The following is a 14,505-nucleotide window of genomic DNA, read 5'->3' on the forward strand; positions in this document are numbered from 1 at the left end:
TCCATTGCTTTCTATAATGCCTATAATGCCAACTAGCCACATATATTAGATATTAAAGCTTTCTATACTTCACCAAGTTTAAAATCCTAAGCTAAAGAAAGAGCATCCTAAATTGGAAGGCTATGGAAGAGCTTTGATGGATAGTTGTTGCTATAAGCTAAGGTATCAAGTTATAACTACTTCAAATACTACTTGAGAAGTTCCTTTATATTATATTGAGTGGTGGCATTTCTTAAGAGACCAAGTTAAAAAGGCGAGCATAAGCTGATCGACTACAAGGGTGTGAGTGGAAATCCTTCCTCAAATGTTTGCAAATCTTATAGTTCATTTGTACTGAACATTTGCATGAGCATTCCATATTGAACAATTTGCCTATGAAAATCCTCTAATGACTTGACAAGACTTGTAATTTGCTAATAATCCTAATGGTATATGGCATGTGCATGCTCAAGTAGTTTGCATGCTTTATGAAGTCATCCTTTGTAAAAAACCACCCTCAACAATAGTAACTGAGGTGTTGCATGAATCCATTCCCTATAAACATGACACATCAGTCTTTGTATATGCCCATATTTGGTTATAGACTCGAGAGCCAAACCATTGGTGTGGGTCTCACTTGAACATGAAAGTCGGTAAGGTTGAGGGTCTTGTTGGGATTGACCTCTACTACTCAATGAACTTACAATGTACACTTGCTTGCCCTTTGGAGGGGAATTGCCCCCTCTCACAACAGTATGAGTGTCACAAAAAGCCCTTACATGACACTGACATCGAACATGTTTTATTCTACCAAGCATAAGCTCAACTTCAAAGATTGACACCTATTGGGTTATGCTTGTTTGCCCATATTATATTGAGAACGTCATTTTAATGTGATAAGATTTAGATCAACTGTCCAAGCACACGGGTTACCATGCCTTCCAAGTGGCAAGTGAAACTAAATTCAAACTATGTGGAGACTTGGGAGCGAGAGAAGAGGGGCACCCCTACTTCACTCTAATTGTAAAGTGAATAGGTTGTCATATGTCCACACTCAGCTTGTAATTAGCTAATACAAGATGAGTGTGTGCTCAATGGCATATCTAAAGGTGCTCCAATACTCTGAAGTGATAAGCTCTTAGAATATATCAAAAGGTTTGTGGGAGTCCATGAAGACCTGCTATGTTGAAATCTGCCCTTCTAAGGTTAAAGTGCAAAGTGTACCAAGTGTGTAGATAGAGAATGAGAACATCCTACAGCCTTAAAGTTTGCAGAAGTGTTGATAAGAAGGTAATGAATGAATACAAACGAAAGACTTTATCTACCTGTCAAAACGTTTGTAAGAAGTCAAACGAAGCATTTTCACCGACCAACTACTACCAATCACTGAACATAGTTTACTACATAAATCAACAGAATGACCATGTTTTCTGATTATTGCATCATATAGAGATGCAATGTTCAGACACGACTGCTTGGTGAAATGTTACGACTTGCTTCATTAGCTTGGTCAGCTCAGACAAGATATCGCCAGTTTTCTTCTGGTTAGATGATCGTTTTCTTCACTTGGGCCTCTTTTGCATCTATGGGACAAGGCTTTTCTGCACTCGAAGTGTTCGCATGCTCGTGGTAAAACACCCTAACGAGAGAATACAAAGTGGCAAACTGGAGGAAAGCTAGTCAGCTCAATTGATGGATGGATTTATGTTAATGCACAATGTAAGAGTCCCTTGAATACATCTGAGAATCATGATGAGGTAATTTATGTAGTTTGCCCATAGCCACATGCAGGCTTTTGGCTACATCAACAAAAACGATGTAGCAGTTCTTATGTCAGCCTAACTAATGAATACAAGGTAGCCAACTGAATGACAGTTGGTCCTTCCCTCAATCTCTCTCATGTAATATATAGTTGGAACAATGAAGAGCTCCTCTGCACCTTGCTCATCTGGATTCTGCCTACAGCCACATTTGGGCTTTTGGCACATCACAACAGCGACACACTCAAAACACTCTCACATGCTTCAGGCCACAATGTTTCATGCAAGGGCATTGTCAGATATAGCAGTCTCTATGTAAGCAACATCTCATATTTGCCACCATTTTCTTCCCTCCATGGCCTTAGCTAACTCTGCTGCCATTGCTGCAAAATTCTCTGCCCCTTCTTGCATTTCCTGTGTCCTCTTGCTAAGAGCCTGGTAGCAAACAAAACAGCTTGTTTGTTCATACTTAATTGATTCGTATAGAAAAGGTGACAACAGTAATTCCTTAAAGAACCACTTTCACAAACCTCAAGCTTTTCTTGTCGCTCCAGCAATTTGTTTCTGGCCATGCCAGCTGCGCCAGAAACATCCTGCCACCCACCACAAAAGATAACTTCAACCCAGTGTTCACAGAAGACTTTTCTCCCATCCAATGAAGAAAAGGAAGAGGTTGAAATGTGACCGGTTTTGGGGGAAAACAGTGTGACATTAGTTGGTTTTATGACTAAACTTTTCAAAAACTAGTCCGTTTTCATTAAAAGAGACTTGAATTTCAACCAGAATTTGGGAAATTAAGTGGTTTTCTGTGAACACTCATTAACCAGGAAAAAACAGCCCCAAAATGGTTAGTTTTGAATTTTGATTGATTCAGGATGATTTGAAACATTACCCTTTTTGAAACGTATCCATATTTTGCCTTTATTTCTTCAGCAGTCCTCCTTAGTGGCTTGCTTGCATCCCCCTCCACACCAAGAAGTTTTTCCCTATCATCTAAACTATCTGACTGTATCTCTTTCCCTGTACGATCTAAACAGAAATGCTGAAAACTATTAAAGCCTGTACTTCGGCACTTGAAGGAACATTGAAATCTAATTACAAGCCTTACTGGTACTTGACTTGCATAAGTCATAACACATTTAGACAAATTTGGACAAACATAACATAAACCTTTTTGGCTTGTAGGAAGCGTCTCTCCAGCTGGTGACTTGGGATTGCTTGGTTTGGAGGTGAGCTCTTCATCATCAATGTGAATGTCATCTATATGAGAAACAAAAGTTCAGAGACAGTTACCTAGACTGTCCAAAGACATCACATAGACTGATTCAGCTATCTGGTCCTGATGCACAGATATTTACTAGTAACCAAGCACAGATATTCTTTAGACATTCAGCAGAGGTATGCATATGCCTAGGAGATGAGATAGCTCATAGTATGTTCACTCTGCATCTGAGCAAAAGTTTTATCTGCATGTCAATGTAGACCTTTCTGTCTTCAACATCATCGATATGACATTTGAAATAGCATATAAATGACATGAGTTCATTACTTCAATTTCCAACCTTGAATGTCTTGTTTTGCACGAGCAACAATCTCAATCTTGAAATAAAAAGAAAATTGAAGAAAAGTGAAAGTTCTCATATTTTATTTCTAAGCAATTGGAAAAAGAGCTCAGCCTAAACAACTAAGACACAGAAGCCCACCAAGGTATTAAGGTGCAAGATGGTGATGCATGGAATATTATTTTACCTAATGTCTGCAAGCTGAAATTTCAGCTCCAGGCTACCAGGGGCCAGGCATCTTTTCTACTCAGCAAACCTTGATGTTTCCAATGTACAGTAGGACTTATAACCTAAACAAATAGTGCACATAGAGTAGTGCTTGGGTTTTATCTGAGGCCTTTAAAAAGTCCTTGAAGTCTTGTCAGTAAGCATGGATTTTTCTCTTTTCCCCCCGGGGGGGAGGGGGGTTTTGGGCAAGCGCACGGTGGTGGGGGCGCAAATATTTTCCCGGACCTTTCAAATTGGTATTCAACATAGCACATTGCTGAAAAACAGATCAAACATCAGCCCACATTTGGGGCTTATGAAATGATTTGTATTTATTCTAGTGCACAACACCACTGAATGCATACAGGTTAAAATAAGCCATCCAGTTAGCCAGCCATGAGTGGATGCTGATCTCATCACATTCCACCATTTTCCTTTGAAGGAACAGAGATAGAAGTGAAGAGAAAACATGCCCATAGTTGTGGAAACAATTGTAAAATTGGGGGGAGGGGGGTGGTGAGGTGTGTGGTGTGTTTTTTTTTTTTTTTTTTTTTTTTGGGGGGGGGCCCCAAATATTTTCCCAGACCTTTCAAATTGGTATTCAACATAGCACATTGCTGAAAAACAGATCAAACATCAGCCCACATTTAGGGCTTATAAAATGATTTGTATTTATCCTAGTGCACAACACCACTGAATGCATACAGGTTAAAATAAGCTATCCAGTTAGCCAGCCATGAGTGGATGCTGATCTCATCACATTCCACCATTTTCCTTTGAAGGAGCAGAGATAGAAGTGAAGAGAAAACATGCCTATAGTTCTGGGAACAATTGTAAAATTGGGGGGAGGGGGGGTGGTGGGGTGTGTGTGATGTGTTTTTTTTTTCTTTTTGGGGGGGGGGGGGGTGTTTGGTTGTGGTGGTGTATGGGGGTGCAGTGGTGGTGCAAAGCTCTAGAGGTTGCCTCTGCATAACTTTTAACCAAGCTTGAAGAGCTGCCACAATGAATGATTCTTCATCAACATGTGGGAAGTAAAGCCTTTGGGATGCTGCCTATACTTGTGCTTGAAATCCAAAAGTAATAAGAGAACATCCTCCATGACTGTAGGAAGCTTCCTGTTGCAATCTCAATTGAAGATGTGCCACAAAAAGTTATGATGATGACAATGATTAAATGATTGTGTGTTTGTGTGGGCGTGGATGTTGGGGTGTGTGCATGGGAGCACACACGTGCGTGTCAGTGAAGATGTGTGTGCACGTGCAGCAAGTGTGGGGTGTGTGTGTAAGCTGAGATGACAAGTTGGTGCTATGAGGTAGCATGCAACAAGCTAAGGTGAACACAGTGTGCATGATCACACAATATAGAACTGGGGCAGCAATTTTCTTCTCAGCTTCAATGATAGGCGGAGGCAAAAGAGGAGAGCTCACCGGCCCTGCAGGGGTTTTACTCTCCCTTTAGAGCTATTGGGACCATCAGAGTTATTGTGTGAGATGTGCAACAACACACCTAAAAATAGCATCATATGTGTAGGGTCCAAAATGTGGGAGACGACTGCTGAGAATGGAATTGATTTAGTCTTTGTTGAACAATACTTGGATTCTGATATCAATAAGGATCATGATTGCCCAAGATGAGGGTCCTTAGGGAGGGGATTTTGAGACTGAAGGAAAGGATGTTGGTAAGTGTCAAAAGTTGATGCAAGAGGGGCTGCGAATGAGGGATTCGGATACACATGTCGTCGTCGATTCCCCAGCACATGAAGGACATGTGGCTTTGTCTACATGTATCCCATGCAAATGTTATTATGTAGGACTACTATGTTTAGGGCAATTTGGCAAAGGTAGTTTCTTTACCTGAAGGAGATGATGTGGAGGCAGTCTTAGGTGCGAATTTGGTGGTGTCGTAGATAGTTGACTTTCATGACAGGGATGTTACTTTCTATTTCATAGGTCAAGTTCCCATGATTGGATGTGCACAGGCATGGCTGGAGGCAGCTTCAGTGATAACCAATGAACATAACATAGTGGAAGATACCTTCCACTGATCTTGCAATCAAAATAGGGTTTGTATGTTCCACTATAGTTTGTTCCTCGTTATCATCACCCAAAGCTTATATGTTCCATTATAGTTTGGGTGGTGATAACAAGGAACAAACTATGCTTGCAATCAAGATAGGGCTTGTATGTTATGGGATATTGGTAAGCCTAGATCCAATAGGTTGTGCCTTGAAGCTTAGGGGGATAAAAACTGTGATATGAGTTGAAATGGGGTACATTTGTAGGCCATTTCTTTAGATGTGGACAATTGGGAAATTCTGTTTCAGAGTGTCCTTAGGCAGAGGTTCGACAACAGCAGTGAGATGTGGCTATTTAACATACAGCACAACAACGAATGTAACAAGTGAAACTTGTTGAGCCAATAAAGAGCATGCAACATGTTGGCTTGAATGTTATTTAGGTTTCAAAGGACGTAGATCAGCATGTACTTTCATATGTTTCCTTTTGAAAGATTTTTAATATCCGTGAATGTTTAGCTAATGCTACATCACATTATGTGATGAATGGTCCAGAGCCTCAAGCATGGGACATGTTGGCAGCATTATGTTTGAAACAAAACATGTTGTCATGCTTGCACCCCACAAAGTCTAGGTGTACTTTTTTTTTTTGCAAGTGAAATGTGTCTGATTATATTACTAAAAAAAAAACTGACTACAATGGAGTGCTCATGCTCAATAGACTAGCTGGAGCTGATGAAAGTTACAAAAACATCATGTATACAAGCCTCTCAAGGCAATCTGGGGGGGATGGGGGCAAGGAGCCATGGAGGGGGGGGTGTATCGACATCTAGGGCTGCCTACCTGCATAACAAAAAACAGGTCCTGTCCGCCCCAAGTGTGCATGAAATGACATCAGAGCTCCTGACGAGCCCTTGACTCGCCCTGCACCTGTTCCCATCGGCTGCGGAGGGAGTGGATGATGGAGGTCCAGAGCTTTGCTAAGGTCGCATGTACTGAAAGTCTCTCCGCCGAAAGCCTCCTGACACCGCGCCTTCCAGATATGCCAACCAATAAGACTCCCTATGATCTCCCATACCTCAGAGGGGTCTACTGTGGGCTCCAGTACCTGACGGATGGTTAGAGCCTCCAAACCGACCACTACGCGTGACCCTGCCTCGATAATGAATATCGTGTCCTGTATCCCAGCCTCATACAAAAGGTGACAGCGCTGGCTGATTGCTTGCCAACAGAAAGCTCCCCATGAGATACATCTAAGGCTGGGTGCTATACGGCAAAGGAAGTGGCATGCATCTCTCCACATGAGCTGCGCCGTCTCACACGACCAAAGCAGTGCTTTGGGGTTTCTAGAGGATGCTGTGTACAGCGCTTGCAACCTCCCTCCTGCATCTCGGCAAGCCAGCTTCCCACCGCCAAGCCTCCATGTGGCACCAGCCATAAGAAATACGATACCCTCCTCGGCCTCCAACTATCCCATAGGCGGTGCCAAAAGGTTCGTTAGAAAGGCTCCGTGATGCTGTGCTCCGCCCAGTGCCTGCTACATGACGTCGCCCAATCCATATCCTCCTGTATTAGTACATGTTTGCCAATCCTGGCAAAGTACTCCACGAATCTCGATGGCTTCTCGGTGACCGCAGTGGCCGGCCATAGCCACTCTCCCGGATCCCACTCTAGCTCATCAAGTGGTCTGCCCTCCCACATCCAAAGGCGCCACTCCCTAAGATCTTGCCAAAAGACAAAAGGGTCTAGCCGCCATGTCTTCCCCTGAAGGCCAATCACCCGGATCCTCCTCTATGAAAGGGCAGCTACCCCCTCATCCTATTGCCCTTTGTCAAGATCCAAACGCCCCCCCTTTTGTACGGTGAAGAGGGTCCCAGGTGGAGCGCCGCCTACTCTACCTACCACTTGTAGGGGGATGCCTGCTGGTGAAAAAATTTGGGGAATTTGATGCAGGACAAGCAAATCTGTCTTAGAAATTGCAGGAATTTGTGACATTTTGTCCCCAACATTTGGGGCTTTTCATGAACATGCACAAATTGGGCTGAAATTTACCCAATTTCTTGACATTAATGCACATTGGGCCCCGTGCAATTTGGGGCTTTTGCAGTCTGGAAATATTTGTGTAGCATTTGGTCATTTTATGTACATGCAGGTTGAATTCTGCGCAATTTGGACATCAACATTTGGTAAAATTTGGGGGTTTTGCTGAAATTGCTCTATTTTGACAAAACTGGCATGTCCTATGCATGACAGAGGAAATGCAGATGTGTGTTTGATGCTTTGCGCACAAAATTTTGGGACTTTTGACTGTTCGTGTCAAATTTTATACCCGTGGATACATGTACAACAGAAATTGCAGCTGAAATTTTGATATTTCTCATGTAATGTGATGCATATGCCCTTGGAACAACTGTAATCAGTTGGATAATGCTGTAGCACATAATTGGGTGCTTCTGAAAATTTAATTACAGATCTGAAATCTGTGCTTCTGCGTGGTCATTTATTGCTGATTGGTACTTGTTTGTACCTTGGTCACTTGGGTGACAGCTTGGACCTGCACTTGCTGGTTTTTTGGTCACATTTGGGCTGAAAATCATGACTGGCAGCAATGACAGCAGTAATCTGATGCACATAAAGAAGCTTGAAGGCACACATAATTTTGCAGTTTGGCAAAAGCAGTGCTACCAAATCCTGTTACAAAAGAAGCAGGCAAAGCCGATCAAAACCAAAGGGGCAAAGCCCGCATACATGGATCAGGATGATTGGGATGAGTTAAATGAGCTAGCACGCTCAACCATAGAGCTATCGATTTCTGATGCCTTGCTCTTCAACATCGAAGGTTTGGATTCTACATATGCTATATGGACTAGACTGGAAGAACTGTATGCACAAAAGAGTGCTGCAAGCAAAGTGTATTGGCTGAAAAAGCTTATGGATTTCCGTATGAAAGAGGGTACAACAATGTCTACTCACTTGAAGTTCATGATTGATGAGAAATTTAAGGCTACTTTCTTGCTTTGCACTCTACCAGAGAGTTGGGATACATTCAGGACTGCTATGAGCAATTCTAATGTAATCCTTTTGTATGCTGATGTAGAGAGTGCTCTACTTATGGAAGAGATGAATCGGCAAAACAATGCATCCAGTAAGTCTTCTAGTGCTTTGCATACTAGGGGAAGATCACAGCAAAAGGGCAAATATGATGGCAAGGGACGCAGTGAATCACGTGGCAAAGATATTGAATGCCATCATTGTGGCAAGAAGGGTCACTTTAAATGTGACTGCTACAAATGGAAGAAAGAGAAAGGAAAAGGCAAGAAGACAGATGATAGCAAGGAAGAGAAGAAGGACAGTCAACCTAAGAAGATTAATGTAAAAATTGAAGAGGTAAATGTAGTCACTCATGACAGTGACAGTGGGAGTGATGTACTCTTTGTCTCTTCACACTTTGGTGCACATGCTTTACTTGCAGATACAAATGATGACATGCATACCTGGATTCTTGATCCAAGTGCTTCCTTTCATGTCACTCCTCATCATGAAAGGTTTTCCGCCTATACAGGAGGTCGACATGGTATTGTCCATCTTGGGGATAACTATGCATGTGAGATTGCAGGTATTGGCAATGTGTAGTTACAGTTTCAGCATGGCTCTGTCTTTACATTCAGCATATACGGCATGTACCTCAACTCAAGAAAAGCTTAATTAGCACAGGGCAGCTAGATAATGATGGTTTTCATACCACCTTTGGTGATGGAAAATGGAAGATCTGTAAGGGATCTAGGATTATTGCCAGAGGTTGCAAGAGTGATACTTTGTATCCACTTCATCTATCTAGTGTGCGTGACCATGTTGTTGCCGTGACCGAGCAGCCAAGCGTTTCTTTGTGGCATGGCCGGTTGGGACACATGAGTCAAACAGGAATGAAAGTGCTTTCTCGTTTGGGTTACTTGCATTGTCTTTGTTATGCTGATTTTGAGCATTGTGATCATTGTATTTATGGCAGACATGCACAAACGTCTCACAAAAAGCCTCTCTCTTTGAAATCGTCTCCTCTAGAGTTAGTACATTCGGATGTATGTTAAATGCCAGGATTATCTTTAGCGGGAAAGAAATATTGTCACCTTTGTCGATGATGCTACATGGAAGGTATGGGTTTATCCCATTCGTAGCAAGGATGAAGTGCTTGATAAGTTTAAAAAGTTCTTGGCATTGGCTTAAAATCAAATAGATAAGACACTTAAGTGTCTTCGCTCTGACAATGGTGGGGAATATGTGTCCAAGGCCTTTCAGGCATTTTGTAACAGCAAAGGGATAAAGAGGGATCTCACTGCCCCTCATAATCCGCCCCAAAATGGAGTTGCAGAGCGTATGAATCGGACCATACAGGGTAAGGTCCGTACGATGCTGTCTCACGCTGCATTACCCCATGATTTTTGGGCAGAGGTTGTTATGACATCCGTTCACTTAATTAATCGGTCACCAAACAGGTCTTTGGGGGGGGGAGTTCCCAAAGAAGCGTGGTCGGGCAAGCCACCTTCATATGCTCATCTGAAAGTGTTTGGTTGTGAGGCTTTTGTGCACATTCGTAAAAAAATACGCAGCAAACTTGAGCCAAAGTCCTATAAATGCATTTTCCTAGGATATGGTGACGAGGGTGAAATGGGGTATAGACTGTGGGATCCCGAGAAAAGGAAAGTAGTACGCAGCAATGACGTTATCTTCCGAGAAGATTGCATGCACAAACAACCCGAAAAGATTGAGGAGATCTGTAGGGTTGTCTTACGAGAAGAAATACCTTTTGGATAGCAAAATGTGCCCATTGTACAGCAGCAAATACATGCTGTAAATGAACCTGTAAATGCAGGAAATGATGCTGGAAATGATTAGCCAGCTATTGCCCATAAAAATGAGTCATTACATGTGCAGGAGCAGCCAGGACAGCAAGCTGCTAATGCTGATTTGCAAGTTGAAATGCTAGGACAGTATGCTGAAAATGGAAATTTGCAGGAACAACCAGCAAACAATGACCATTGGGTTAGGAGATCGTCTAGGGCTACTAGATAACGTGATAGATTTGTTTCTGGTGCAATTAATGTAGCTGATTATGTCATGTTGACAAATTGTGGTGAACCGTCTTGCTTCAAGGAAGCAATGGACAGACAGGAAAGCAAGAAATGATATAAAGCCATATTGTCAGAGATGGAATCTCTTGAAAAAAATGGCACTTGGGACTTGGTGCAGTTGCCTAAAGGTCAGAAAACCCTTCCATGCAAATGGTTTTACAAAGTGAAGGTTACTTTTGGTTCCTCACCAAAGTACAAAGCAAGATTGGTTGCAAAGGGATACAAGCAGGAACATGGAATTGACTTTGATGAGATTTTCTCTCCTGTAGTCAAGATGACTACATTGAGAACCATTTTGGGCTTGGTTGCAGTTGAGGATATGGAGCTCATACAGATGGATGTAAAGACTGCGTTTTTACATGGTGATCTGTATGAAGACGTATATATGCAGCTGTAAACGCCCCGAACAATATAGTATGCTTAACAATTATGATATTCGCTTGTTTTCGAGATTTAATATAAAAGAGAATGAACACTTAAAGCTGAAAATGAAAATTACTCACAAAATTACAGCCATGAAAATGTAAAAATAATGGAGATAAGATTAAGGATTGAAGATGGGCAACCCCCCCCGAAGGAATGTATTTCTGCTCAACCCAAGTCCCTTAGGGAAGAGCTCAGTTACAATCAACCTGAGAGTGAGGAGAAGTAATTCTCACTCTCACAAGATCATGCAAAGATGTACAAACACACATGCATTATCTATTATGCAATGATAAGAACTGATTTCTTTACAGTATGAGAGAAGAAAGAGGGGAAATCAGCCTTTCTCCATCGTTGATCAGTAGTACATGGATAGGGCTTGCTTCTTGTTGCTAAAATGGAAGAAAGAGCTCGAGAAGGAGGTGCTGTAATGAACTTACAGGCTTGCTGTCTTGTAAAACAGCAATGATAGAAGAGGGAATATGGAGGAATTTGATAAAGGAGAAGTGGGGGATGATGATGGGGATGGATGGGGCCAGTTTCTAGCTATTTGTGGGTGCTATACATGAGTTTACAGCAAAGAAAAATGATGCTGAATGAAGGAAAACGAGCTCTTATTTATAGAAGAGGGAAGAGCTAGTACAAAAGGGGAAAGTGGAGTAGCACAAGACAAGTGTCCAGCCACATGTCATGAGATGTGACAAGTGGTGGGACACTTGGAAACTTGTGTGACAAGTGTCTTGACACTCGTCTCTTCTCTATGGCCTTCCTTTTTGGGCTGAATACTGTCAAGAATAGAAACAACCAAATTTAGTAAGCACAGTAAGAGTACAGAATTTACTATTTTTAGAATGACATCCCTATTTTTTAGGACTAGCATTTTTAGGATAATTCGAGGCTCCTAAAATTTAGGGATCCCCCAATATGGGTGTCATATGAAAGCTTTTTCCGTGTACATCGCAAAAACGGTATCAGAATCTTCATGTGACTTTCCTATGCGAAGAAATGTGCAGTTCAAGCTTTCAGCCCACACATGCACATTGTACAAGCATTTCATGATCATGCCATCTTGTTGATTGTAACTGTCTGTTCTCGCGGATCTAGCCTACACTTCAAGGCATCAATTCTTTCTGTGTGCGAGTCTAACCCTGATATGCGTGAGTTCTGGTCATAGGCGCCCAATCGGGCCATATAGGTGGAAGTGTGAACTATCTTTTCTCTAACCCACCGCGTGGGTCCACCATAACCTATGATAACTCATCAGTGGCCAGCTCCAATGCACTTTTCTTTATATCTAATTAGTGCAAAGGAAACAAATTTAATAAATCATTATATAGACAAATTAATGAAAAATGATACAAATTCTATTTCTATAGAGTTGTGACAGCAGCAGCCTGAAGGGTTTGTTGAACAAGGGAAGGAAAAACTGGTATATAAACTCAAAAAGAGTTTGTATGGGCTGAAACAAGCACCAAGAGAATAGTATCATAAGTTTGATACATTCATGCAGTCCCAAGGTTTTCATAGAAGTTAAGTAGATCACTGCTTGTACACCAAGAAGGCAACAAATGGCAGCCTGATTATCTTGGTTTTGTATGTTGATGACATGCTGATTGCTGGCAGGGATACTCATGCCTTGGATTCATTGAAGCAAAATCTTCATGGCAACTTTGACATGAAGGATCTTGGTGATGCAAATCACATTCTTGGCATGCGAATACTCAGAGATAGATCGAAACGTGCTCACTCTCTACTCTGCTCTCTCTCACTCTCTCTCTCTCTCTCACTGCGCGTAGGACAGTCTGTCTCGATCTCTGTGCCTAACCGGTCCCTACACAAGTGACGGTTTGGAGGAGATTTTTGCTGGTAAGCATGGCTTCTATGAGGTTGTACTTCGTTCTCCCTTGGCCCTCAATTTTCTTCTCCATCACCAACCCCGTATACATTGTTTTGTGGTGTCCACTAGCTGATTTCCAAAGCTTGCTTAAGCAAACATGTCCAGTGTGGGTGAAAGTGGATCACTGCCCAGCTATTTATTGGGCCCTCCTTAAGGATGCTATGGCTGCAATCGATCATGTGTTGGTGCCGCCTAGTCTAAAGGCAGCCAATAGAAATCTATTCTGTATGCTATGGAACACAATCCAGCTGGTTGCCTCTCAACTACAACCGTATGGGCCCCTTTTGTTTCGACTCAAATGGGGTACTTTTGCTGGACATTGCTTCTCTTGTGGTTGACTAGGTCACTTCTTGGTAGAATGTCCCGATTGAAAGAGTACCTTGGTGGACCAGCCCATGGATCAAAACCACAATGCGCTTCCCTGTGCTGCTGAGCAACACATTACTCAAGACAACCAACCTAAACCCTAGCAACCAGCTGCTCCCTCAAATCTGGAGATACAAGGATAGACAGAAGCCTGATGCAATAAAGGAAAAGCCAATGAGACTTCTGTGCCTCCAGTACCTGCTCACCCTTCTTCCTCACCAGACCTCCTCCGTACTTATTGGTGTCATTGAGACAAATCCTCAGATGTGCCAACTGCTCAAGTTCCTACTATCGCTAAGGATCCACAACCCCCTAAAGTCAGCACCAGCCACAACGCACCCGTGACCCTCCAGCTCAGCTTGCCTTTGATACTACTGGTCGTGTCATTACTCCATGGGGAGTAAGCATCCAAGATGTACTTCCCACCTTGCAAATGGACCCTCCTCCTCATGGTCTGCACCACAGAGGCCCAACCCTTTTGCAGTGTTAGGAGATTTCTTTGAAGACGGCGTGTTGGAGACTTCGGCTGTGGAGGCCCAAGCCCATGTGGCCAAATCTTGTCCGCATTCTTAAGCATATGTGTCTATTTAGTCGCGGGGTCCCTCTTGCATACTCATCCTTCTGTGTCTATTGTAACTATTGTACCTGGTGCACATATGATGGCCTAGAGCCACATTGTGCTTTGTAATCTTGTTTTCATGTACTTCTTTTTGTAATTAATATAAATTACCCAGAGAGAGAGAGAGAGAGAGAGAGAGAGAGAGAGAGCTAAAATGTGGCCTATCAGTAAGGTGAAGAGAGAGAGAACTGAAGGGGGAGGGAAAAAAGAGAAAACTGAAACTTGTTCACAAAAGAAAAGAGAGATGACTTGTTGAGAGTGTCCAAGCAAGCAGTAAATGGACATTGACTGGCAAGCAGGAAAGGTCATGCCAATTTCAGTCTCCTGTGAGAAAATCAATGAACCCAGTTTGGATAATTGAGAGACGGTGACTCCTACTGCAAGCTTTCATCTAAGAATGGCTTTCTTCTTCAAAAATGCCATTAATTTCTCATCATCAAACATAGGTGCACATCTTGCAGAAGGGATCAAAATGTGTTTGAGGGCCCACATGGCTCGCATTAATTCCGTTCCTATATGAGCATCAAGAATGCGATTCAGCGCAAGATGAAG

General features: G+C 42.5%; 1 protein-coding gene across 1 annotated transcript in view; it reads right to left on the minus strand.

Annotated features, from left to right (window-relative positions):
- Nucleotides 1-1,462: 1,462 nt before the first annotated feature.
- Nucleotides 1,463-14,505, minus strand: part of LOC148041890 (transducin family protein / WD-40 repeat family protein) — a 164,089-nt gene continuing 151,046 nt past the window's right edge. Inside the window, exons 22-25 of the mRNA XM_087698612.1 lie at nt 2,910-2,999; nt 2,632-2,768; nt 2,270-2,332; nt 1,463-2,174 (exon numbers count right to left, since the gene is read on the minus strand). Of these exons, the coding sequence (XP_087554738.1) occupies nt 2,067-2,174; nt 2,270-2,332; nt 2,632-2,768; nt 2,910-2,999 (398 nt within the window). The 3' untranslated portion in view covers nt 1,463-2,066. The remainder of the gene's footprint in view (nt 2,175-2,269; nt 2,333-2,631; nt 2,769-2,909; nt 3,000-14,505) is intronic.

This window comes from Lygodium microphyllum, chromosome 1, assembly GCF_053477565.2.
Source record: "Lygodium microphyllum isolate KBCC chromosome 1, Lygodium_microphyllum_v1.1.10, whole genome shotgun sequence".
NCBI lineage: Eukaryota > Viridiplantae > Streptophyta > Polypodiopsida > Schizaeales > Lygodiaceae > Lygodium > Lygodium microphyllum.